Source organism: Panicum virgatum, chromosome 3N, assembly GCF_016808335.1.
Source record: "Panicum virgatum strain AP13 chromosome 3N, P.virgatum_v5, whole genome shotgun sequence".
In the NCBI taxonomy this organism is placed as follows: Eukaryota; Viridiplantae; Streptophyta; class Magnoliopsida; order Poales; family Poaceae; genus Panicum; species Panicum virgatum.
In genome coordinates, this window is record NC_053147.1 from 31,954,435 (window position 1) to 31,981,188 (window position 26,754).

The 26,754-nt window shown below is 45.3% G+C and overlaps 3 protein-coding genes across 11 annotated transcripts; all 3 read right to left on the reverse strand.

The window, feature by feature from the left end:
- Window positions 1-3,653: 3,653 nt before the first annotated feature.
- Window positions 3,654-5,651, reverse strand: LOC120667749 (NRR repressor homolog 1-like). The gene is made up of 2 exons (XM_039947758.1): window positions 5,324-5,651; window positions 3,654-3,715 (listed from the first exon to the last, which is right to left on the reverse strand). Exons 1-2 carry the CDS (start codon window positions 5,649-5,651, stop codon window positions 3,654-3,656), a joined length of 390 nt encoding a protein of 129 aa, XP_039803692.1.
- A 6,294-nt stretch (window positions 5,652-11,945) lies between these two features.
- On the reverse strand, window positions 11,946-13,327 carry LOC120665713 (NRR repressor homolog 1-like). Its single transcript, XM_039945371.1, has one exon. It carries the CDS (start codon window positions 13,084-13,086, stop codon window positions 12,493-12,495), a length of 594 nt encoding a protein of 197 aa, XP_039801305.1. The 5' UTR covers window positions 13,087-13,327; the 3' UTR covers window positions 11,946-12,492.
- Window positions 13,328-15,813: 2,486 nt separating this feature from the next.
- Window positions 15,814-18,029, reverse strand: LOC120665714 (extensin-like). 9 transcript variants are annotated; one of them, XR_005671296.1, is made up of 4 exons: window positions 17,310-18,020; window positions 17,152-17,223; window positions 16,043-16,118; window positions 15,882-15,898 (listed from the first exon to the last, which is right to left on the reverse strand). XR_005671296.1 is itself a non-coding variant. In XM_039945372.1 (3 exons), exons 1-3 carry the CDS (start codon window positions 17,709-17,711, stop codon window positions 15,884-15,886), a joined length of 489 nt encoding a protein of 162 aa, XP_039801306.1. In that variant the 5' UTR covers window positions 17,712-18,029; the 3' UTR covers window positions 15,869-15,883. The 9 variants fall into 9 exon arrangements, 1 of the variants encoding a protein (XP_039801306.1); XR_005671295.1 differs by having other exon boundaries at window positions 17,152-17,208; window positions 17,310-17,999; XR_005671293.1 differs by having other exon boundaries at window positions 15,814-16,118; window positions 17,052-17,223; window positions 17,310-18,024.
- Between the last annotated feature and the right edge of the window lie 8,725 nt (window positions 18,030-26,754).

The following is a 26,754-nucleotide window of genomic DNA, read 5'->3' on the forward strand; positions in this document are numbered from 1 at the left end:
TGACGCAAAAATCAACACACTGGAATCCGAGGGCAAGTGTTCGCCGAGTCACGGACAGTCAACCAAGCGTGCCAGTCAATTTGACCTGAAATTGACAAGGAAGAAAACAAAGTCAAATTCGAGAGCATATCAGCTGGGATTCCGAATATTTCTCAGATGGGCGTATCGGCAAGCTTTGCCGATACTATAGACGACAAAAAGATATTAAATGAAAGCGCGTAGTAAACGAGCGTATCGGCAGGATCAGCCAATACACTAAACAACAAAACCGGCTTTGAATAGTCGATCGTGCATGTATGACGAGATCTAAGCTACGAATGTGTAACTCAGATGATGTGAAGCTAAAAACAGATTTAAACCGGCTCTTGAGATCACAAAAATGTTACTCCAAAATCTAAAACCGATCTAGTATGTTTTTAGATGTGATAATGGCCAAAAAGCATAGGAAAACCTACAAATCTAGCCGATATCGATAATTGGTGAATAAGTCTAGACGAGACGACAGCGATGCGCCCGGAAGTCAAAGCCTAGATAAACTCGATAACTTTTGAATAAATTTGAACGAAGCCACAGCGATGCGCCCGGTAGCTAAAGCTCAAATATACTGGGTAAAACAAAAACTCACCAGCAAATCAAGTCGCTCGAATGTGAGGCGTCCTTGATCAACTTGAAAGAACTCGTCGAAAAAAAGAGAAAAGGCGAAGTTGCCGAAAAAGTGCAAAGGAATTGTAAAGTTTGTTGTATTGGATGTGTATCAAATTTTTCCGGTCCCTTACAACCCATATTTATAGCCTAGCGCTATCAAGTCCTAGCTGATTATGGTGAATATTACTTGACTTAAAAGAAAAAACTATCTAAAGATAAACTACTTTAAATATTACAACCGAAACATCAAGATTCTCGTAGAGTTCGGATCCTCTCCTCCTTCGTTGACTTCATCGGCAACTATCCATTGGCCGAACACCAGAATGGACAAATCAGCATCTTCACGGCATATTCCTCTGGTCCATTGGACGAACTCCATCGGCCGATTCCAATACTGTGCATCTTTTGGTTTCTTCCGAATCGGCAACTTTCTTTGACACGTGTCAAAAAACGGTGTCAATAGGAGGCTCATTAAATATTGAGGGCTGGACTTCACATACTTGATTCAAGGTACAAACTAGCTCTTTATGGTTAGATTGTTGTCATATTGTGATGATTGGGATGTAAGTGATCTTTCTTAATTAATTTATAGGATATTTATTAATTGTGATGATCGAGATGTAAATGCTCTTTCTTAATTAATTTAGATGGCATTTCTTAATTGTGATGATAACTTCATGTCTTCATGTCCTTTATCAGTACTTCATCAGGAGGTGGCTGGCTACTACTAGTGCAGCGGCAGCGCCAAGCTACCAGCCTGGTGATGATTTGGAATGCAGAGTAGTAGCTATTAGCAGCACGCTTTGCACTCGGTTGCACCATGCCACACGGATTCTGGGCAAAAATCATGGTTCCGTGCTGCTAGTGTGCAATCCTCCTGCTTTCTCGTCTCACCATGTAAAGACTTGTGTGCCTTTTGAACTATGGTGGTTGCTTGCATTTTCAATCAAAAAAAATTAGCTGCATAAACAACCAAGAGATACAACCATACTTGCTGCCAAAACTCACCATACTTGCTGCCAAAACTCGTGTAAGTATGTAAAGAAACTCGAGTATGTACATTAGAATTTTCACATGAATCTTTAGGAAAAGTTTTAGTGTTGAGGTCAAAAAGAAAATATCAGTTGTCGTTTCCTTGATTTTTAAATCTCTTACAGAAGAATTAGGCTTTGTCTTATCAGACCATAATTAGATGTTCATAGTATGCGTTGACAAGGATATGATGGTGATACTAATATGCGTGGAGAGTGGAATGGACTAAGGCAAGTTTGTACATGAGTGTCCTTATGCGTGTTATATTCACTGTTTTGCTCGTCGATTATAGCTATAGCTCTTGTAGCTGCATGTAAAGAGGTAATAACCGTGGTTCATAATTGTTTTTTAACATCTTGCTTTGATTGTCAACAAAGTTGTGTCTTTTAGTAAGAGAAATGATGATCTACATGCTAATCAAATTGCTAAAATGGAGCGTCTCATTAAACTTAGCGAGCTTGATACTGGAAGAGGTGTTGATCAAATTGGAACTCTACAACCCTCTTGAGAAACTAGGTGGAGCTCTCATTATAGTTCAATTTGCAGCCTTATAAAGCTTTGCAAGCCTACATACTTAGTAGTGAATGATATCACTACTGCTAAAGGTTCAGGAACCTCAACTTCAGGACGTGCAAAGGCTGAAGATGTTGTACAATTGATTATGTCATTTGAGTTTGTATTTGTTATGCAAGTTATGAAAGAACTCTTGGGAGTCATAAACCTACTCTGCAAAATGTTACAACACACATCTCAAGACATTGTGAATAGTATGGATGATGTTGTCACAACCAAAAGCATTGGTTTAGAATCCAAGAGACAATGATTGTGATAATTAATCTTACTAGTACTGAGACATTATTTTGCGGAAAATGGGAATTATAGTTCCAAATATGAATGACTTCAAAGCAGACTATGTTCAAGCTCAAGCAGGGAATGAGATCACAGTTAAGCATCATCATAGATACGATATTTTAATAGTTGCAGTTGATTAGCAAGCACAAGAATTGAATTGTAGGTTCAGTGAACAAGCTACTGAACTTCTAAGATTATGCACTTCTTTAGATCCTAGTGATTCATTTAGCTCATTTAAAATTGATAATGAGTGCTACCAAGCTTCAAAGTTCTACCTGCTGACTTTTCAAAGCAAGAAATAAGTACATTGAGGCTTCAGTTAAAACATTATGAACTTGATGTGGAGAACATATCTGGTGGAAACCGCAATTTTCATGAAAACCCGTGCAAACTACGGCAAAAAAATTTGTCTAAATTCACCTAAAAATCACACATGTAGATGATATGCTTATACACAACCTTGTAAAAATCTTGTCCAAACTCAACTTCGTTTGTGAGATATAAAAATAACAAATTTGAAACTAGAAAACTATCTAGATGATTTGTTAGAAATTTGTTATTTTTATATCTCACAAACGAAGTCGAGTTTGGGCAAGATATTTTACAAGGTTGTGTATCATCATATCATCTATATGTGTGATTTTGTTTGGTAAATTTAGATGATCTTTTTTGTTATGGTTTGCACGGGTTTTCACAAAGGTTGTGGTTTACACCAGATATGTCCCCCTTCATGTGTGTACAAATTTATATTTCAGAATTTGACAAAATAATGTTGATCTTTGTCTTCATATAGTTTTGGAAAGTAGGAAATCATATGACTATTATTTGATTGATTGGTTATATAACATTTACACTCTTTGTTTAATTGATTACATTGTTTTGATCATTATTGTAGCAAATACTAATCATATGTTTCGTTGCCGGTTGATTCAACTTGTTCTAACCCTACCAGTTTCAACAGCAATGACAAAGCGTGCCCTTTCTGCAATTAAATTTTTAAGATAAGGCTTCATAATAAGGTGGAAGATAAGTTCTTGAAGAATAGCTTAATAGTCTACATCAAAAAGGAGATTGCAAAGAAGTTTACAGTGGATCAAATTATCAAGGAGCGGCTGGTCGTGAGTTCAAGCTTGGCTGGATTCACAATTCCTACGGATGGTTTCAGTGATCACTCCAAAGATGTAGTCTGGAATTCAAGTGTGATTGTAAAGTCAGGTTCTATATGAGGAGTACGTTGTGCCTATGTATACGTGCATACATAAACAAATAGTAGTACAAAATTAAGACAAGAGGCGTTCAAAAGGAAACTCTTGATAAAGCTATGGTTCGGACGGCTATAGCTCTTAATGTCGCTCTCCTCTTGAGATGTCATCTTAGAGTTCTTGATGGTGATACCATGGGTGACCGGAAGGCATGGGACCGTCAACAATCCTCACATCAATAGTTTCTAAGAAGACAACTAATGATGTGAGATTTATATCACGACATGTGGACCAAAGCAAGGTTGAAGGAATGACGTAGAAGAAGATCGAAGCTTAGTCTTTTGCTTTCTTTCTTATTTCTTCCATTCTTATCTTTTATGTTCCTCGGTTGGATGTTTTCATTTTCTTTCTTCTTTTTTCTTTCTTGTCTTTTTTTTATTCTTTAGTTAGAGGTTTAGAGTCCAAGTGCTTGTGTAATCTTCTCGTTCTGTAGCCAAGTGTGTTCCTTTATGATCTTAGATATTTACCTGTAAATGTTCAAAGGCCGGATTTTCACTTTAATCTAAAGAAACTTCCGAAGAAAACCCTCAACCCAACGTACATGTAGCCGTCTAATTCATTTTTCAGATTGCTGGGATCAGGGAAGATGGAACATGATAATGGTACTACAGTCGGCGGCACGGTCAGCAGAAGCCCAGTGGGCCGATCCAAAGACCAGATGCGCCGTACGTGTTTCACATGTGTGTCCCCCGTCCCGTGTCTCCCTGCTCTCCTCTCCCCTTGTCGGTCGGTTCGCCGTGTGGCAGGCAGGGTTTTTTATCCCGACCGGTTAATCCAAACCGCCGGCCACCGGTTCCGGTTTACCGGACCGGTTGGACCGGTAACCGGTGGAAACCGGTTGAATTCAAATTCAAATTTAAATAAATTCAAAAACTCCCGTGCAATCAGTTCCGACCGGTTTACCGGCCGGTTTTACCGGTTTACCGGTCGGTTTGACCGGTTTGAATTCGAATCCAAATTCAAAAGCTCCCGTGCAACCGGTTTACCGGCCGGTTTGACCGGTTTACCGACCGGTTTTACCGGTTTACCGGCCGGTTTGACCGGTTTGCCTGGTGGGCCTTAATGGGCCGGCCCATTTTTTTCTTTTTCTTTTTTGATTTAACTTCAACTCCCCGCAAACTATACTAAATGAACGAATTTTTGAGAAAATTTGACACCATTAGATTCGTTGCACCTTGAAGTATTTTTAGGAATTTTTTGAGATTTTTCTATTTTTTGGAATTCAAATTTAAAATTTGAATTTGGGCCGGTTTCTAACCGGCCGGAACCGGAACCGGTCCGGGCCGGTAAGACCGGTAACCGCGGTAACCAGACCGGTTCCGACCGGTTTTTTTAACCCTGGTGGCAGGTGGTGGAATCTCCTAGCGCGCTCTTCAATCGCATCATCCAATCCATCCATCAAACCTGAAGAAATCACACTCGTCTTTCGTGGCAAATCACGCCTTTTTTTTTACCATGAATTTGGTTGGAACAAACACGGGTAAATTTTACACGGCTGACGCATCTCGATCCATCACGTCGCGCATACACACGGCTATCATCAGATGCTCTTTCTGCCGCCGTCGAGACGTCCGCCCGCGCGCCGCTCTTTCTGCCGCCGTCGAGACGTCCGCCCGCGCGCCGCGGCGGCGCCGACGGGGCGGCTGGGCGCTCGCCGTCGTCCTCCTGCCTGCTGGCCCTCTTCGACGACGTCGGCGAGGGCTCCTCGAAGTCCTCCAGCCTGAACGCCGGCCGCCACGGCGGCTCCGCGGCCCGCAGCCGCTTCCTCGCTCCGCCGCCGCCGCCTCCAGTCACGACGCCGTCCGCGCCGGTGCTGCCCCCGTCCCCGTCCCCGTCGCCGGCGCCGTACGCGCCCCGCATGGCCCGGATGTTGTCCAGGAGCGCGTAGAACCTCTCCACCTGCGCGTCGTCGTCCTCCTCGCCGCCGCCGCTCCCTGCCCCTGCCGCCGCGGGCGCGTCGGCCGCGGCCTCGGCGCCCTCGGGCACGGGCAACGGCGCCCGCCGCGCCACTCGCACTGCGTCGACGTTGTCGGCGTCGTCGCTGCCGGTCGGCACTGGCAGGGCAGCCTTCCTCCCGCCGCCTGCCTTCCGGGCCCCGGCGTCCATGGCGACGCTGCGAGCTTGCTGCAGGTGGCAGCTAGCTCGATCCTAGCAATGCCGTGCGTGTTTGTTGAGCTGGTTGCTTCAGGCAGCGGAGAAGAAGGTCTGGTCGCTGAGGTCTCGAGGAATGGCGATGGAATATATAAGGGATCCTGCGGCGTCACTGCCGAGGGGAAGCAGAAGCGAAGTTGTGGTGCTCGCCAGCACCACGTACGTCAGCAGCATGGCGCACGCGGCAGGCTCTCGCAGTCTTGCTGCTGAATTACTAGTAATTTATTTAGTAATCACTGCTGTTTACCAATTACGGTAAACCAATAAGAAATATTAAGCGTTGAAAAAATTCTAGATCTTGTCGGGTGAGATCAATCACTCGCTAATTGCTCGGTAAATCCACGAAGCAACCACGCATCTCGACCGCATTGTGCACGAGTTCAGATCGTACAGTACAGGAAGGAGCAAGGAAGGAAGGTCGGGATATTGCGAACCACTGGATCAACATCGCCAACTAGATAAAGATCAACTAAATGAATAGCCAAATTAAGCGCCCAGGTGTCTGCCAATTCCAAAATAGTTGACCTTGAAGAAGCATCGTTTGTGACAATTAACTAGGTGATTCCCTGCGCGTTGCTGCGGTATTTCTTAAATAAAATTTTAACATGAAATTTGAAAGTAGAAAAGTTAAGATGATTGCATAGCAACATTCACAAAAAAATCGATGAAAAACATAAAAAGATGGCTCTAATGGACGTTGATGTGACATTTGATATAATGGGTTCCTATATAATGCGGATAATTTGTATGCTAAGAGAAATAGAGTTAATGACTTTAGTGAGTGTCATCTATATAGGCTATATAGATTATATGAATTTTACTTGCATATTTTTTTTCAGTATTGGGTAGAAATCGATAAACTAATAGAAGTAACATCAATAGAATATTTGATCACATTATAAAAAAATAGGTGCTCAAAGAAATAGAGTATGTATATGAGTCTTTACGTTAATAGATTAAAGATTAAAAGTATTGCAAAAATAGAGTATGTATATGACTTTACATTAATAGATTAAAGATTAAAAGTATTGCACATAGTAGAGGTCATATGCATATTTTCTTGTTTATTGAATTTCGTAAAAATCGATAAGCTAAAAGAAGAAACACCAATAGAATATTTAGTCACATTATAGAAGAATATGTGATGAAAAAATAGCGTATGTGTATGATTTTACTTTAGTTAATTAAAGATTAAAAGTATTGCATATTGTAGAGATGACATGAATATTTTTTGTAATTAATAAAGTAGTTGAAAGTTAGTGGGACACTTAGTGGAGAATGAGGTGGACATCTTGCATGAAGAGAGAAATAGTTAGTGGGTGCTATCTATATAGGATATATAGATAATGCAGTAAAAAGTAAATAGAACCAGCATCGTTCGTGGAAGGACGTTTGAAGCATCGTTGGTTGAGCAGGCATCACACTCCCAGGCTAGCACTTGGAAACAACAAGTTTAAACCGGAGAAAATTGATCTGATCTGAGGTCGTATTACATACTTCAGTCAATGCAATGTCCCAAATGTGACAAAACCGCCAAATTAAAACTCTAAATTAAGCGTAATGGCCGTCATTTGAATACATCGGGCGCATTAGCTTAATGGTTTAATTTGGCGATCCTTTCTCACCCCACGGCCCGATCGAAACAACACCGGTAGTCCCACGCGAAGGTGGGCGTAGATGGTACAAGCACGACATAATACTTGAAAATATAGAAACGAAAACAATATGAAACACTTATTTTTACAAGCCGAGTTCCAAATATACATAAAGGGTACAAAAACAAAATAACTTTTACAAAATATTACAAGGGTAGCCAATGTTCAAAGGAACAGTTTCTACACCTAACTTTACTCCACACTATCCTGCCTGCGCCCAACCGGTCAGACCGGTTCCTTCAACTGGTCAGACCGGTTGCCACTACCTGATCCACACCACCGGTCAGACCAGTCGCACTGACCGGTCAGACCGGTCCTCGCAAAATAGAGGGGTTGCACATACAGCCCTCAAGGGTGCAACCCAACAACTTCCTAGCCTAGGGGTCTCGCTCCACCACTTCCCACCCCTCTGCATCTCGACGGATGAACTTGACACAGCAGGGGCAGAAGTCAACATCCGGATGGCCTGAAATGATTGTGGCAACAAACCATGAGTATACTAATACTCAGCAAGACTTACCCGACCAGTGGGTATAACTTAGCCCACCTATCTAGACATGCAAGCCCTTTGGCTAGTGGCTTATTTTGCAGAAAACAGCGACTAAAGTAATTCCTTAAATTTCATATTTTAGCTCCAGGTTCTATATAAATTTACTCTAATCTAATATTTGCACGAATCAACTATATCAAACATGGTGGTGCAATCAATAATAATTCAATGTTTTTATCATCATAGATATATAAATATACTCATTATCCCATCATAATACTACGATGCGACGCAGTGATCAAGGTGCTCATATCCGAGAGCGACTAACGGCGAATCGATCCAATTTAATCTTGCAAAGTGGACCTAACCAACACGGCACGTTTTTGCCCCGTCGGACTATACATGCCAACCATTCCCCTCCCCGCCTCGAACTACAGAAACCAGCCCAACGACATATGGTCAGCCGAGCTCAACGTGAGACCACCAAAAGTAAACAATGCATCCCCATTTCTCCGTGACTACTCGACTACCCCAGGAGTTGGGTGCGGGTTCCTGTACTTTCGAAGCAAGGCAGTACTCGGCTTACCGGTTTTGACTACCTCCTACTCCCGGTATGCGGTTAGTATAAATTCAAACATGATCAGCAGGGCCAACAACGGTACGGTCCTTAACCGACTCAGACGGGACTAAGACACCCAGGAACCCTGTCCTGCTGCCATACCTACATATCCTTATCATTCCCGTCCGGTCTCAATTCTCCATTCCTTACATATCTTGTATCTCGCGAGTAACCGGAAATTACTCGACTTCTAATCATCCTATTTCTCGCGAGTGACCAGAGATCACTCGTCTTCTACCGAGAACCATTAAGCATAGAACTTCTATCATCCTATACATACTAGTATAACTCAAGGGAACCTAGGGATCATGCAACTATGGTTCCAATCAACTCCTGAAACGTAATGCACACGTAATAAATACATATATAGGTGTCATAATTTCAAATAATAGGATGTGCACCGGGGTTTGCCTTGCGTCTGCTACTCAGTGCTAGGGTGAATTGGGCCTTGGGCCGGCTCCCCACGATCCTCCTGCTGCGGGGCTTGCCCCTGCAGCTCCCGTGGCTCCGCAACCGCCTCGTATATCACCTCCTCCGCGGCGGCTGCTACACGTATGCATATGCATATGACATGAGAGAATGCATGCATGATTTATAAAAATTACAAGTAACCAATAATCAAATCAATTTCAATCTATTTTCGCTAACCAACCCTGATATAACCCCCTCAGCCCTGCTAGCACCGGTCAGACCGGTATACCAAACCAGTCGGACCGGTCTGGCTTATGTGCGACTCGAGACCAAAATTCCGGAGTATCCGGACACCTACTCGGAGTATCCGAACTCCCAAGTCCGGAGTTTCCGTGTCTAAACCCGGAATGTCTAAACCACCACAAACCCGGAGTATCCGAACCAATGGCCGGACTGTCCGGACCCCTACCAGTCAGACCGGTCCCTCCGACCGGTCAGACCGGTCCTACCCAGAACAAAAGCTAAAATCCATGTCGTGGTGAAATCCGGCCACTAATCCTAAAACCCTACTAGGAACCAGTTCAAGGATACATTGGAACGTATTTGACCGGAGGAAATCACCTAAAACCATCTAGAAGAGGAGATCGACCATCCCTAGCAAAATACCTTGAATGAGCCTCTTCCCCACGAAAAACTTGGATTCCACTTCACTCCGGGAAGGAGCACATGGAAGAGATGATCCACCACTCCGGATTGAAGCTTCCCTCGGCCTTGGATCGAGTGGAAAAAGAGGATTGCAAAGTTTAGGGTTTGGAGAGAGGTGGAGCTCGAGAGAGAGCTCGGGCTGGCGTGAGAGTTGGTGAGGATGAGTGATCTGGTGGAGAGAGAGAAGAGTGTGATTTCAATGTTGTGGGCCCAAAACGGTTGACCCAGGTTTGACCGGTCAGACCGGTTGTCTCGACCGGTCAGACCGGTCCGGCCCAGGCTGACAGGAATTTTTGCTAACTCATGGTTTAGGGTTTAGGTTCGAAACTAATACCCCGAATTAAACTTAATTAAAGTTGATTAACACCTGTGTGTTACACCAAAGTACGCCGGCCTACAATTTGTACCTTAACTTCGTTCAACCGTTATCTCTTCCCACTTGTGCACACAAGTGAAAGGAGATCATCACTTTTGGCACTGAACCGCGATTGAGCCCAGCACTGGTACGGTGAGCGCACTTTTGGCACTTGATTTGTTTGTTTGTACAAGCATTCTCCGTTCAGATACCGATATATAATTGCTATACATCATTAGTCTCATTATTATTTCCAGCGATTTTTGTTTACACAAACAAGACCCCAACTCCCCAATGCAAGTATGCGCAGGTTTCTTTTTTTTCTAACATAAGCCGTCCTCGTAGTTTCAAAAGAAAATAATATAAGCCGTCCTCACTAAAACTGCCCCCAACAAGTTGCTGCGGTCCTTTGCTTAATCTCCTTCCCGGTAGTGCATTGGCCACGGCACACTGCAGCTAGAGCTCATCGCCGACGCCGAGAGATATGATGACGCTGGCGCATCAGCGACGCCACTACAGGCAGGGCCAGGCCAAGAGAGTTGGAGAATATGCTGCGCAGCTCAGCTCTACAATCCGTGACGAGCTTACAGTGACGTCATCGGGCATGCGTCGTCAGTGACCGACCGGCTGCTCCGGCCGGCGTGGTAGGCAGCTAGCACGCGTGTTTCGCACGACGCCGGCCGGCCATGATTGGGCCCTGTCAGCACTCATCAGCATCGTCGTCACGTACGTCGCCAGGCGCTTGCGCCGAAAGCATGCATCGGCGATCTCCCACAACCCGTAAGGCCCCGTTCGCTTCCCAAAATTTTTTCTACAATCCCCGTCAAATCGAATTTTCGAACAGATACATGTAGCATTAAATACAGTTGAAAAAATAAATAATTATACAGTCTAACTGATTAGCACGAGATGAATCTTTTAAGCCTGATTAACACGAGATGAATCTTTTAAGCTTAATTAATTTATAATTAAATATTATTTGTCAAGTAACAACGAAACATGCTATAGTAATTTTTCATCATCTTTTCACGAACTGAACGGGGCCTAAACCTAAAAGCCCAGTCGGCCTCCTGCCTCCCCCCGGTGTGGGCGGTGGCTGTGTCGGCGTTGAAGGCAAAGTCTGTACGACTACTAGTGCTACCGCGAGGACGAGGAGAGTTGGCATGCAGATGCAGCACGGGGTTTTGCTGCTAAAGCGTGGCAAGATCACGGCAATTCACACCGTTTCCCGTCACGTTTTCAAGGCTGCCGCACATGTTTTATTGACAAGTAATAATAATACGAGTCTTGCTCACTCCCGAGTCTTGGACCCAAAAAAAACCTTAGCAATGACTAGGCACTTGGTGTATATTTCGCACATCACCTCACCGTGGTGGCGTTGCTAGGATTTTCAGGATAATAAGGTGGTTCAACCTAAATAAAAATTCTAATACTATAAATATATAGTATATATAGAATGTATGAGTGTTTATCCAAGTCGTCCTTCGTGCAGCGTTAGGACACACAAAGGGGCAGCCTACAAGCTAGGAAACCAATCAACGAGATCGCGATCAGTCGGAAATGCAGACAAATATATCCTGCTCCTATAAATACATAGAGGAGATTGAACTAGCAGATCTTGAGATTGGTGAATCCATTCTAGCTAACTACGTCCTTGTATAGCTTGGGATACGATTCTTGGGAACAAAAGTATGTGCATGCTTTGATCCTCGTGCTCCAGTTAAAATAAACAGTAGAAAAATAAAAAGAAAAAAGGGGGGAATATATATAGTTTGAATAGGGGAGAAATTTCATAGGGGGAGCATATATAGTTTACATTCTGAAGTTACAGGCACTTTACATCTCTGGAATCTGGATAGAGTAGTTCCCAACAGTGGCACGCTTGGTATACGATTCTTGGGAGCAAAAAATCCCAAAGTACTCCTGGCAGCATGTGACTCCTTTTGGTTCACCTAATTAAACTAAACAGTAGAGAATCCAAAAAAAAAAGAAAAGAAAGGGAAGGAAAGGAAGAAAATCAAATGATGAGCAATGTTTTTTTTTCTTTTCGACGTAGTACACACGTACTCCACATCCCAAGCTTTTACAAGCTGGAGTCACAACCATACCGCACGAATCACATGAAGAAATTATTGCACGCGTGAACCCCCACCGACATGGCCCCCTTGTCGCCGTGTCGGTGACTTCCACAGATTTTTTTTTTTTGCTGGCTACATTATTATTGGCGCGTGCAGTGCAGTAATAAAGGTTTACACGAAGACGACACGGGCAGGCCGGACGCGGACGGTCGGTCGTGCGCGACAGGTACGGTGGTGTCAATTCTTGTTGCTGCCACCGGCGGGACGTACCGCCGCGTTCGGCGCCGACGGCGCGACGGCGAGGAACGGGCGCGCACCGCTCCCACTCTCGCCGTCGTCGTCGTCTGCGCAGGCTGCGCGCTTCCTCTTGGTCGGCGGCGGCGGAGCGGCGGGGTCCTCGAAGTCCTCCATCCTGAACGCCGGCCTCCACGGCGGCTCCGCGGCCCTCGGCCGCCGCTTGCTCGAGGTCGCCCCGCTGCAGCCCGCGTCGCCGCCGGCGCAGGAGGTGGAGGCTGTGGCCGCGTACGGCGGCGGCACCAGGCCCCTGAGTGCCCGGATGTTGGCCAGCAGCGCGTAGAACCTCTCCACCTGCTCGTCGTCGTCGTCCTCCTCCTCCTCGACGGCGGCGCCGGCGCCACTGTCGTCCACCGCCGCCACGGGCTCGTCGTCGTCATCGACCGGCGTTGGTGGGGCCGCGGCGCCCGGCACCGGCGTCTTCCTAGCCGCCGGCCCCGCCGCCGTTGCGCCCGCGTCGTCGCTGAGGGCGGCTGGCAGCACGGGCCGTGCTGTGGCCTTCTCCGGCGCCTCGAGTGCTCTCGTGTTGCCATCCATGACGGATATGGCTAGCTCCGCGACCAAGCTAGCTAGGTAGCTACTACGGTTGATCCTGGCAATGCCGTGCGTTTTTTTGTGATCGAGGAGGGAGAGATAATAATGCCGACACGGCCGCGGGCTTGCTACTTGGACTGGTCCGGTGGTTGCCGTTGGAGCTAGCCTGGGGGGTTGGCTGGTGGCGCCTGGATTTATAAGGATGGAGGAGGGCAGGGAACAAGGCAAAGTATACTATGTGCTGTAGCAACCATAAGCAACAGCAAGTTGGGATTCCATCGGACCATCAGTGCTAGCACTAGCATCACACGCAAGTCGAGGTAGGTACCCGATCGCAGCTGCTGGCTGCTCTGCCGCCGCTGCTACAGTAAGAAACGTTCTTTTCGGCTCAACCGAACGGCGTAACGTACTATCGTGATGTTGCAGGCTCGCTGCAGCTTGTCCGGCTTATTATCGAGAAGGCAAATTATTGCACGTCTCAACCTCGATCACATTGCACGGGATCATATCAGACGACCGCATTAATATAATGGAAGCGGTGACAGCCGCAGAAGCGAAAATGGAAATGTTATGGTGACCGTTTGCGCCGCGAGTGAGGGGGGTCATTATCAAGCCACACTGTTGGAAGGGGCAGCTGGCCGGCCGGATGGCCGGTGGCGAACTGGCGATGATGCCCAGCGCCATTACGACCTTTGTTTCTTCTCTGTCGATGCGCACGCCTGCATGGATTGAATTCGTGGCCCGGCCGGCGGAGTGGATTTGCCGCTGTGGCATCCACTTCTCCATCCAGCTCCAGCGGCTACGTCGCCGGCGCCGTACGTCACCACGGTGACGCCAGCGACGGCGAACACAAGAAGTATAGAGACCGCCTCCTTGCTCCCTTTTTAATTCCTGTGCTGACACCCCCGCCGGCGACGTCACCCGGGTGACGCCACCAGACCAGGGACCTCCGTTCCGGCCGGCGCGCCAGCGGCAGTCGTCGGCTTTCGCTGCGGCCGGAGGACGGCTGGACGAGGACGCGTGGTAGCTGCAGGCAACAGGCAGGCGTGCTCGACACCACGCCGGCCCGGCCCGCGAGGCCAGGACCCAGAAGCTCCTCTCCACGACCACGACAATGTGGGTCGTCGAGCGCTCGAGATCGATCTCCCCGGCTGCTTCCCGTGTCACCTTGCGACGAAAGCAAGCATCCTGGTACGGTGGGGCCACGCTTTCAGTCCAGGGCATGTGGATTGCCAACTGCGAGGTGTACCCCGCGATCGTCACGCAGTACCGTTCCTAAATCCTTTACTGCTGCTCATCGTGGCAAAGGGCCGGTGATAGATGCTGGAGAGAAGTGACGAGCAAGGACGACGCTTTTGCAGAGGGAGGAGATGGATCGACCCAGAATTAAGGATAAAAGCGGATCCGATTCGTATATAATCGGATTCGCATAATCTTGGATACAAATGCAAAACGAATACTTTGGATTAGGATACATTATTGGAATCCCTGTGGTTCCCTAGAATTATTGATGTTTCCTAGGGAAAAACTGTTTGCTTCATTCTTGAAGCGTAGGAAAATCTCAAAATCCCTAGAATTCTAACTCACTAGTCTATCAACCTATGCTCCCACACGGGCTAATAGTTAGAACTAATATTAAAATGAGGTCAATAATTATAATTATATATATCTCACGCTCTTTTCATCTAATATAAACCCTATTAAATATTCTAGCACATAATCTATATATATATATATATATATATATATATATATATATATATATATATATATATATATATATATAATGACACCGCTATTCCATACAGAATGTTATTCTGTACCCGAGACATCCCGGCGCACCGACAACTGGCGTGCGCCCCCTTTCCCTCTCGCGTCACCGGTTTTTCTCAGGCGCGCAGGGATGGCCCTTCCTTTCAGTTCCGGTCCCCTATGTTTTTCCGGTTTTGTTTTTTTCTCTCGTCGAGGTACGCAGCACCGTGGAGGAGCTGTTTTATTTTTTGTTCGCTGTTTTTTTTCTCGTGGAGGAGGTAGCACCGTCGCAGCTGTGTAGATGCTGTTTTGGCGGAGGACGTGAAAAGCATTTTCAAGCTGGTTAACTTCTCAATGGCTGAGATGAGTACTAGCTGTAAACAGATGCCGTCATATTATAAGCGGAAAAAAATAATTCTCTTGAGCCTTAGCACAAGCATGATTTCTTTGGAACACATCATCACACCACAAGGCTTAGAAAGAATAACATCACAGGCATGCAAATGGATGTCTCAGAGAGACATGAACCATCACTCTAACAAGAGTTTTATACATCGATCACTGCTTGCGGCCGGCCGGCCATGCCACAGGTGGTCTGTCGCTCTCCAGCAAGCAGCTCCTCTTGTGCACGCGATCTCCAGCAAGCGAGCAACACCGCCAGCACGTGCAATCTCCGGCAAGCAGTCCTAGGCCCTGTTTAGTTCTAGAGTTGGAATCTTATTAATTTGAAATACTAAATGAAGTCTATTTACAAAATATTTTGCACAGATGGATTGTAAATCGCGAGACGAATCTAATGATGCTAATTAATCTATGATTAATCAATAATTAACAGATGGTTACTATAGCATCACTGTTGCAAATCATTGATTAAGTATGCTCATTAGATTTGTCTCGGGATTTACAGCCCATCTATGCAAAAAGTTTTGTAAATAGACTTCATTTAGTACTACATGCATGTGTCGAAACATATGCATGTGTCGAAACATTCGATGTGACGGTTTTTTTTGTGTTTACGGGGTTTATGGGGTGGGAACTAAACAGGACCCTAGTATCCAACTTGCTGCACAAAATACAGGCACGATTGATGAGCTGACAGTTACCCGTTGCTACTGCTACTGCTATCCTAGTGGCACACAATTCAGAAAGTGATGCCTAGCTATCTGCAACTATTTGGCAGGCCTGCGATCCCTCTCCAGCCAGCAACCTTTGCAGATCCCATGTCGTTTCACTTGGCAACCTCCCTGATGGCCTTACAACATTCTTCTCCTTGCTCTACACATCTGTAGGTAATACTGGAATCAGGGGGTGTTTAGTTCATTTTGCAAAATTGTGTAAAGATGTAAAGAGGGCATTTGAAGTACTAAATGAAGTCTATTTGCAAAACTTTTTGCATAGATGGGTTGTAAATCGCGAGACGAATCTAATGATGCTAATTAATTCATGTTTAATCAATAATTAGCGGATGGTTACTGTATCATCACTGTTGCAAATCATGGATTAAGTAGGCTCATTAGAATCGTCTCGCGATTTACAGCCCATCCATGTAAAAAGTTTTGTAAATAGACTTCATTTAGTACTTCAAATTAGCAAGATTCCGTTTCACTTTAATGCGTTTACGGCTTTTTTGCAAAAACCTGTAACGATCTAAACAGGGCCTCAGTAATTTGATGATGAGAAAAACCTAAGGGATTTGAGACGTAGCAAGATTTCAGTACGAGGACATTTTTTAACTGATGCTGGAGATATGGTACAGAGGTTGGAATGGGCAAGGAGTAATAAAAATAAAAAGAACCACTTTTGTTCATACTAGGAATATCTGATCTGAATCATGGGTAGCGTGCTTGAGATCTTTTAGTAAACTGTCAACTAAAAATGATTGTCAAGAAGGAAAAAAATCAGCACAGTATAATCAGTACAAACTTCATGAACATAAGACAGAGCATGCAGAAGGCTTGGTTACATCGAGATCACAATTCAATGCTCACAGTTGGTAGTGTCAAAAGCATTAGGCACACGAGATTTACCCAAAACTGGGTGCAGTCTCGATTCAAGTATCAATGCATCCAAATAGATGTGCAGATACATTGAGCTCCAACACCTAATGAGATCTGGCTCAATGTGCTTTCACGGGAAAAGAATTAATCCAGCTTTCTATTAGATTATTACTCATCAAAATTGCTGTGAAAAGTTGAATTCGTGATTGTTTGACTGACCTGCTAGCTCAAATCCTCCTTCCAGCATGTGTACTAGATCTCAATTGTAGACGAATCTATATGTGCATATGGAACAAAATGCGTTGATGCATCTATTTACCAGCGATTCAGCTTCCTCCACGCCGGACTGGATCTCGAACAGCTTTTGCTTCCTTCTCTGCGGAGATTCAACCTAATCAGCGAAACAATCAACAAAAGCTGGGGCTCCCCAACGGAATCAAGATGGGGAATCAGATTAAACACGGGAAGCTTGCTTACCTCCATCGAGGGCAGAGGCAGCGGTGCACTTGCGGGAGAGGGAGGCTGCGGCCACGCAGTATTGCCTCTCGCAGCCCTCGAACACCTTGCTCTTGGCTGTTGCTCGCGGCTCGTCTCGATCTCGGAATGGGCTAGCGGAACGGGGTCGGGATGAGGGAGCACCGTCGGAGGAGGGGAGTGGCGTCGACCCCGTCCCCACGCCGCCGTGCCCACCGCCGGCGGTGGGGGCCGCCGCTGCCGGCGAGGGAGGAGGAGGGGGCGGGGAGGCTGCAGTTGCCTCGTCGTCCCGCGCGTCCGCGGCGGCGGCTGGCGGCGATGGAGGAAGCTGCGACCGGCAGGGTGGTGAGGACGGGAGCTGGGCGGTTGGGCGTGGATCCGGCTCCTGCTGCTCCTTCCTCCCATGAATATGATGCCTCCCGACGCGCCGCCGCCATCAGGTGCACCGGCGGTGGGGCCACCGCTGCCGGCGGGGGAGGAGGGGGCGGGGAGGCTCCGGGCGCCTCGTCGTCTCGCGCATCCGCGGCGGCAGGGGGGAGCTGGGCGGGTTTTTTTTTTGATGAGGGGAGCTGGGAGGTTGGGCGTGGGGACAGGGGTGGAGGTGGTGGGGGATGTCGCGAACCGAATGGATAAACCGGCGATCGGAGCGACGCGGATCGGGTGCGCCGACTGACTCGGGTATGGAATTGCTTATTCCATACCCAGGGTACTCAATAGAGCTACTATATATTATTATCTAGTTACAATAAATTTTATTTTCTATCACACCTCCATACATGTATTCAATATATATTTAGTTGAACTATTTGTTTATGAATTGATATTCTTATCTCTTGCATCATATATGAATATATATAGTGATATATATATATCGTGGGTAGTATTTTTATATAAATAATATATTAATAATTAGAAATAGTAATTTAAAATTTTATATTGTTGCACTTTAATATATTATTATAATTATATTATTTAAATTCAGATTTATGAGTAATTTAACTTATATAATAATAATAAAATTTAGGAGGTATCTGTATTATTTTTATAATGGCATAGGTGGGTAATTTACACCAAGATTAGGGTGTTACTTTAGATTTTTTATAATGACAGAGGTGGGTAATTTAGATAAATGTTTAGGGGGTTACTTTAGTCTATTTTCATAATAGCAGAGGTGGGTAATTTATTAGAAAAGATAACAGACCCGATTGTTATTATAATTAGAGTTGTTGGATTGATGGCTGGATATTTCTGATTTTTTGTCAGAATTTATAAGATTTCTCTATTTTTTAGAGTGTCCACATAGGATCCTAAGTGGCTTCATGTGGAGGCTCCAAAAGAGCCTCTAATTAGTAATAGTAAGATTTCATAGGGAAATATTGGTTCGCCCGCCACCCCCTGAGGGCATGAGAATGTGGAGGTGTGGTTCAAACCATTAGTCCCACATTACAAGTGGAAGTTGAGGATGATCAACTTAAATAGTGAGATTAGCTTTGCTTCTCCAAACTATGTGTGTGGGGAAGACAAAGGAAAGACAACACGCGCGCTCGCTGACCTCGACTGGGCAGCACCTGCGTGAATAGTCCGCCGAAATCCGGCCCCTTGCCTTGCGAAATATAGAACCCTAAATCTAATTAGTTTTGATGTAATGTCGGTTTGGCTTCCCTATATATATAAGCTAGGATTTTGCCTCCTCGCTGTTGTGCCCCTTTCGTAGTCTGCCCCATCCCGAGCGCCGTCGTGCATCGGTGAATGGAAGAGCAAGTCTCCGGAATCTCCGTCCTTGCGATTCTGCATTGGGAGAGGGCGCATAAAGTTTTTAGGAAGCGTTCAGCACAACTGCTCAAAGCCCTTCATCATGGCTCGTCCTCTGTCCAAGTCAGGCATTGTGGCGAATCGTCATCAGTGACACCGGCTGCTGCACTCCGTCCGAAGAACCGTCTCCATCCGATCATCACTGTCGTCTTCCTGAAGACAAAGGCTCAGTACGTACGATGTTGTTTTAATTCAGCTCTTAAAAATGTTTTCTGATATCATGATCATATTGTGTCTTATTGCTAGTATGATAGAGTTGTTCATGCTAGATCTAATCATATTTATAATTTATTTATTTTTGAATTTAATCATGAAATTACATAATTATTCAACAATCTCTTACCCATCAGTCCACCTCTCTCTCTCACGCCACCCCCATCTCCCCCGGAGCTCCCTATCTCCCCTCCACCTCTCTCATGACCCCATCTCTCTCCCTCCACCTCTCCTTCTCACGCTAGTGGCTCCCGAGGCTCCGGTGGCGGCATGAGAAGGCCGTCGTGGAAGGGCCGGGCAGCTGCGGCGCACGGCGAGAAGGCGCACGACTCCACGTGGCCCCGGGAGCAGCGCGGCATGGCAGCACGTGGCCCCACACTGTCGGCGCACGGCAGCCCGGCACCTGCGGCACTTGGGAAGGCACGGCGAGATGCAGCGGCGCGCTAGGGAATGGCACATGGCGACGCGTGGCGGGACGCCGCGCAGTGGCATGCGGCGCGGCGGTGCAAGGCCCGGCAGCGCGCGAGGGCCTTCTACACGTAGGTTGCGGCTGCAATGCCGGAAAAAGAACCACGTGGGTTCGGCAAGTGAGCGCGGGCAGCAGGAGCTTGAGCCTTTTTTTCAGGTTCCCTGGGGTCTAAAGTTTTCTAGGAAAATTGCCCCTGGGGTTTTCGAAATGGTAGGACAATCTTTCTTTCCCGTCGAAATTTTCCCTACGAGGCTATCCCTACCAAATTTTCTAGGGAAATATTTTTACTATGATTTTTCGACCATTTCCCTAAGGTTTTATCTGGCTCTAGAGAAACGGGTCGATTATAGTAGTGGTATTTACTCGAAGTTAAGATAACATTTACCTGTTTTATTGGTTGTTTTAGAATACAAATTGTTACACAAGTAGAAATAAACATTTAATAATAAAACAAAGTACTAGTTAAAAATAATATATTTATCAACAAAATTCTGATAAATAAACACATAAAAATAAAACTAGAAAATATATTCTAATAAATATGTAAATATTTTTTATCAATACATAAATAAAAATATAAAAGTAGTTTTGCATACAAATGGATGAAACAAAAATATTTAAAAGTAATCCTAATATTTTTATATCTATATTATAAATATTAATATAACATTAGTTATAGGAAATGGACATGACTTTTTAAATAGTTCTAGTGAAGACGGATACTGATAGTGTCGAATACGGATATGGAATCAAATAAAGAAAACCGATGAAAATCATATTCAGATGTATCCATATTAAATTTGAATATGGACATAAATATCCATATTGATATTTACGCGGATATAGATATTAGGTATTTGAAATATACATCTTCTCATCTCCATCCCTATGAGAAATGGCCAGCATTTGTCGCGTCGGAGCCTCTGCTTTCTCCATGGCTGTACTAGGGTGCGAGGGAGTGTGGCTCCTTCTGACCGGGTCAAACGGTGGATCGGACTAGGAGCAAAAGCCATGTTTGAAGTACATTCGTTGCGCAGTTCTTACTCCACGTTTGCGACAAGATAAACATGCCTCACGTTTTCCTCAAAGCATGGGTGTGGAGACAAAACACGCTTCACGCCTCTAAAGTCGCATTCTCATCAACCATAGAATGAACCTCAATGACATTATATATTAATAGCAATGGACTTTTTTTGTTGAACATGCTCACCTAAAACGGTGTGTGAAACTGCAACTAACTCATGCTTCACGCCGGCAGCTCATGATCCAATCTAAAAAAGTAGAAGGAAAAGGGAATCCTTGAGCCACTGGAACTGATCACCAATATGCTTACAGCTAGAAGCAAATAGGAAATCACGTCTAAGACGTGGATCTAACCACCAAGTACCTTCACTTTTTATGCTTCCGTTCAAGTTTGAATGGCTAGATTATGGTCACGACTACTGTCTTGTTGCAATTAATCCCTTCGTTTGTGCATGTTCAAGGTTGAAATCATTGAAATTAAACTCATACACCCTCCATATTGTAAAGTCGTTTAAACTTTGACTATAAATAAATTCTTTTAGATTGAGTTTGAAAATATAAAAGCAATTTAAATAGATTCATCTTGAAATGTAGTTTCGTAAAATATATATTGACTATATTTTATAAATTTTTTATAGTAAAAAGATAGTGGTCAAAGTTGTTTTGAAGATCATGTCGATGTCCTAAACGACTTCATTTACAATATGGAGGGAGTAGCATTTAAAGGCGGTGTTCTACCTTTAAATTTCTTGACATCTCAGTATTTGTAAGATATGATCTCTTCAAAGTCGAATAATCTTTTGTTTCATGAAAGCTGCAAAACATCCATCATGAGTCCACCTCCCCGGGCCGTCAGCCGTCTCTCTCTCTCTATGTAGCATGTGAACTACACCGGCAACCTCATCTACGCTTCTTGCTATAGTATCCAGCAGCCACTCAAAAAGGATTACCCATCACCTAAAGCACTCTTCCACCCTTTTTCTTGTCTTGTCACTAGTAAAAACATCATCACCGCTTGAATTCTTCTCCGTCCTTGGTTGTTGGGTCCCATGTCTTTATTCGAGGAAAGCCAGGAAGGTGGGAGAGAGACAGAGAGTAGTAGGAAGGAAGGAAGAAAAAAAGATGAGGTGAGCTGGAGTCTAACAAGTAGATAAGACTTTGTTTAGATGTAAAATTTAAAATTCTAAAACTATTTTGTGGCACATGTATGGAGTATTAAATTTAGATAAAATAAAAAACTAATTGCATAATTTACTTGTAAATTACTAGATGAATCTAATGAGTCTAATTAGGTCATGATTAGATAATAAATTGCTATAGTAAAGTTACAATAAACATGTACTAATGATGTATTAATTATTCTTAATAAATTTGTCTCGTAGTTTACAGACGAGTTCTGTAATTAATTTTATGATTAGTCTAAGATTTGATACTTCAAATGTGCAAAGATTTCATTTCAAAAACATTACACGGCGCATCTAAACAAGGCTTTGTAAATGACGTCACCTAAAACTATCTTTGAAGTTTATGAGGGCAGCTCCAATAATGTCTGTTCCAAGTAGGTGCTAAGAGGAGAATGAAAGTAGTAGAGAAGGTGCTATACACTGAGTGTTGGTGCTATCTTAGCAATTTCAAGCACCAGTGTCTTGTCTAGGCACCTGGTGCTAGAAGAGAGAGAAAGCCCGAGTGCCGCTTGCGCCCCGCCGGCCCTGAGCGCCTCCGCCTCCCCGCCGGCCATGAACACCGCCGCCTGCCCACCTCCTCTCCGCGCCTAAAGAGAAGGTTGTGGCACGCAGTTCCGAGCCGCTGCGTGATTTGCACGAGGGAGAAGAGGAGGAGGAGGTCCGCAAGAGGCCCCATGGCGCGGTGGTAGCAACGAGCAAGCGGCAGCGAGGCAGGGCCATTGGCGAATCTAGAATTCGTATTGGGGGGCTCATCTTCCTCTTCTTCCTTCTTCCTCTCTTTTCTTTTCTTCTTCTTCCTCATTTTCCTCCTCATCCTCTTGATTTATGGTTGAAATTTGTATGGGGGGCTTTGGGGGGCTCCATAGGTTGTATAGGAGTAGGGGGACTGGAGCACCCCAGCACCCCTGGCTCCGCCACTGGGCAGGGCTACAATGGCACCAAGCTGCAGCGTGCAGCTGTGGGGGCTGGTGGCTGGGTGCAGGGCAGCGGCGGCAGCGAGTTGCGGCGACGGATTTGCCTATGCCCATAGTGTCACATAGGCGAGTGGGCTGGGGGTAGGGTGGCAGCAGGTCCGCCCGCACCCATGGCGTCCCGCAGGTGAGTGGGGGCTGGTAGCACCGCCAGCATGGCTCGCAGCGCCGTCGGTGCGAGAAGTAGAGGAGGGCAGCGTTAATTGCTCATGGGCCCGAGCAGACGAAGAGAGCATTTGTGATCGATCGTTAATTTCATTGCTAGCGAGCGCACGTAGATTTAGTTTTGGGGGGGGGGGGGGGAGGCCGGATGCGGAGGAGGGAGGAGGTTGGGAAAAGCTGCCTCTATGTGTCCCAGTTTAATCCATAGATGAGGTAATACACCGGAGTGAATTTTGCTAACCTAACCGTCATGACGTGGTTCCATCTTTGCACCACTCCATATGGAGTTGCCCTCAGAGGTATAAATTTCATAACAGGGCCGAAGTTTCTCGGTTTTGTAGCTTGACAACCAACATGGAATCCAACAATAGTTTAGTACTAGGAATCAATTTGGAATCTGGCAATAGTTTGAGGGGGACCGCCGTAAACCTTTTCCTCAATGTTATGATGAATTTCCTTTCTTATTTCAGGCCTAGAGATCTAGTAACTGGGGGAGGAAAAATGACGGCCGAACATGTCATTCCATATTGAGCACTGGGCCTGCTGGCAGTGTGATCCGACCAGGGGTACACGGTAGTCACAAGGTGTACAAGGTGTCGAATGATTAAATGGAAATCTAGCATGAGAATCCTTCCAAGCAATGGAGGTGTTGGATTCGACCATCTCCTAGATTAGCTATGCAGTCAAGGTCGGCACAGGTCACCCCTGCGCTGCGACGCGGCGACCGAGCGTGCTTCGGCGACCTCGCGGTCGTCTTCCTCACAGCCGGCAGCGGCGCTGGCCCTTGCCGCGGTGGGCCGCTGTTGACGTTTTTTATGGATCAACACACGAATGCATTAGATCGTGCGGCGCGAGAAAGAGCTCGATACAGTTCCTCTTGCGTGGACCGGTCAGACCGGTCGCCGGGGTGAAATCAGCGACGACCGACGAATGCTAGCCCGGGAAGGACCCCGTCAGGGTAGGCGCACGTAGAGTTGTTCTAGGATCGGCAGGACACCTAGAACACTTTCAGACGTCGCGGAGACGAAGGAAGAACAACAGATAGAGGTTGGAAAAGCTAGAGTTTGGAGAAAAAGTAAAGAGGATGAAAGTAGAGTTTGTGTTGATTTGATCGATTGGATACCCTCAATCGGCCGTGACCCTTTATATTTATAGGGTGGGATGGACTTATCCTGCAAGGAATCCTTTCACAGATCTAAATCTATTAAAAACTCTAATTATAGTCGGACTCCTCCTAAACCGGTCGGACCCACTGGTTAGACCAGTCGTTCCCCTGCCGGACAGACTACAGCTCCAGACCGGTCAGACCGCTGGGTCTGACCGGTCAGACCGGTTGATGCCAATTTTAGCTGTCAACATATGTCCCCCTATTTTTTGGTAAGGCTTGACTGCCAAAAAATATTTTTCTGAACCAAAATTGTCTAAGGGCGATGATCAGCATTACATCGGCCATTATTTGTTCTAAGGGCGATAAATAACTATCGGCCATAACTTGCTCTAGTCAAGTTGATATTGAAACAACCTGTTTCGACCGCCACACCTTCTTCATGGTTGTTGACGTCTTTGGCACGGCCTCCACTTGTTGCTCCATTGCCTCCTTCTTGCACATATGTTGCAATCTTCGCTTCTGAGTATGAGACTAGTCTGAGGGACACCACCTCGGTTGTAAATATTTTGAATCTTGCTTCGCGTCCTTCTCATCCACTTTGCTGCAATTAACATTTTTTTACCAGATTATTGCTAGCAACAACCGGTCCTTGTGGGGAAGCATGGTTTGGATACACAGTAGGATATTGAATATAATATGATTGCATATATATCCTAATAAAATCCATGGGTATATAAAAGTAAGGATACCAGCAATACCAAGGAGCAATCGGTCCACTAGACGAAGCATAATTACCTTGACTCGATTTCTTTTGATGTTTCAACGATGATTCTGTATCCTTGACTTTGTTTGGTTGCCTCTTCTGTTTCTGAGCACTCCCCTCATTCTTATATTTGGCCAAGAGTTTTTTAAAACTCGGTCTTGTCTTATTTTTTGGGAAATTCCCAGATTTATTGGACGCACCGGTCAGACCGATCGAGCCGGTCAGACTGCCGCTGTGGCCGGTCAGATCGGTCGACTTGCTGTCTGCCTTCTTCTTCTTGCGTTGTCCCCCGAGTGTTTTTGCGGCTTGAGAGGTCTTCTGTGTCAGCTTCTTTTCAGGTCTTTCGTCACCAATGACTACATTCTTCTCTTTCGTCGATTCGGCTTGACTTGGCCGAACTAACACTTTAGGATTATTTAATTCCAACATATGCGCCGGAAAAGGATTCTGATCAACTTGCATATTAGGAATAACCAATCATCCTTCATTTAATGGTCGATTGAATTTGCCTACACAACACATTGCAATCATTGGTAGCATGTGAAAATATATTATGAAATTTGCAATATGCTCTCCGTTTCAACTCTTCAAGCGGCGGTACAGTATGTGACATCTTGATGTTTCCAATCCTATATAACTCATCAAATATTCTTTCGCACTTAGATACATCAAAAGTAAATTTCTCAGCTTGCCGATTTTTGTGAATCGAGTTAAGAGCAGAACAAGTAAACGGTTTGGCTTGAGATGGCCGAGCAAACTTAGCAGCATATATATCATAAGACTCATCGACCGAACAATCTGAAGTACAATCTAAAGCATGCACACTAAAGCATGCATACTAGAACGATGATGCCTATAGGATTCTTGAGATTCTTTGCTTCGGCTTTTTATAACCAAAGCTCTTTGATGGACCTGAGTGACAGTAAAGAAATCATAGCCCTCTAATCTTTCTTTAATATGAGAGTGCAAGTCATTAAAAGCCAAATTAGCTAAGTCTTTTTTTGTAATATTCACACTAAAGCATCGGATTTTTGTATCGCGGAATCGTCTTATGTAATCATTGACAGATTCATCACGCAATTGTCTAACCAATGTCAAGTGGGACAATTTAAGCTCATCATGCCCACAGAAAAAGTGCTCATGGAATTTCTTCTCTAATTGTTCCCCTGAGCCAATAGAATTAGGTGCCAAAGAAGAAAACCAGGAGAAAGTTGTTCCAATTAAAGATAGAGAAAATAAATACACTTTCAACTCATTTATTGAACCAGCTTCTCCTAATTGGGCAAGATACCGACTAATATGCTCAACAGTACTTCTAGTATTTTCCCCACTGAATTTAATAAATTCAGGCAACATAAAACCAGCAGGATATGCAACCGAATCAAACGAAGTAGGATACGACTTTTGATATGTGCGAGTTTTGCTTCTAACATCCACTCCAAAACTTTCTCTAAGCAGATTAGCCAAATCATTCTTATAATCAGCAAGCGCTTTGTCAAAATTACTCGAAGAATTTGGCTGCGTGGATGTGGATACTTCACGCTGGTTTGAAACAAACTGACCGGATGGACCGGTCGGACCGGTTGGGGGGAACCGGTCTGACCGGACTGGTAAGTCCGTCTTACCGGTCTCTATCGGTTTTGCCAACGCTGTACGTATCGGTCGAACATCTCATCGGAGATGGGACCGATATGTGGCACTGAGTTCCTGGGAGGCTCTGGTGGCACGTACGAGACAAGCTCG

Bases quoted from the DNA above. Each gene is read 5' to 3' on its own strand.
- LOC120667749 (XM_039947758.1), bottom strand. From the start codon at position 5,651: ATGCGGGGCGCGTACGGCGCCGGCGACGGGGACGGGGACGGGGGCAGC. The intron at 3,716-5,323 runs GTGTGTATGCGC...CTTGAATTCCAG, and splicing joins AAGAGCATCTGATGATAGCC to ACTACATCTTTGGAGTGATC.
- LOC120665713 (XM_039945371.1), bottom strand. From the start codon at position 13,086: ATGGATGGCAACACGAGAGCACTCGAGGCGCCGGAGAAGGCCACAGCA.
- LOC120665714 (XM_039945372.1), bottom strand. From the start codon at position 17,711: ATGGGAGGAAGGAGCAGCAGGAGCCGGATCCACGCCCAACCGCCCAGC. The intron at 17,224-17,309 runs GTAAGCAAGCTT...TTCGCTGATTAG, and splicing joins TGCCTCTGCCCTCGATGGAG to GTTGAATCTCCGCAGAGAAG.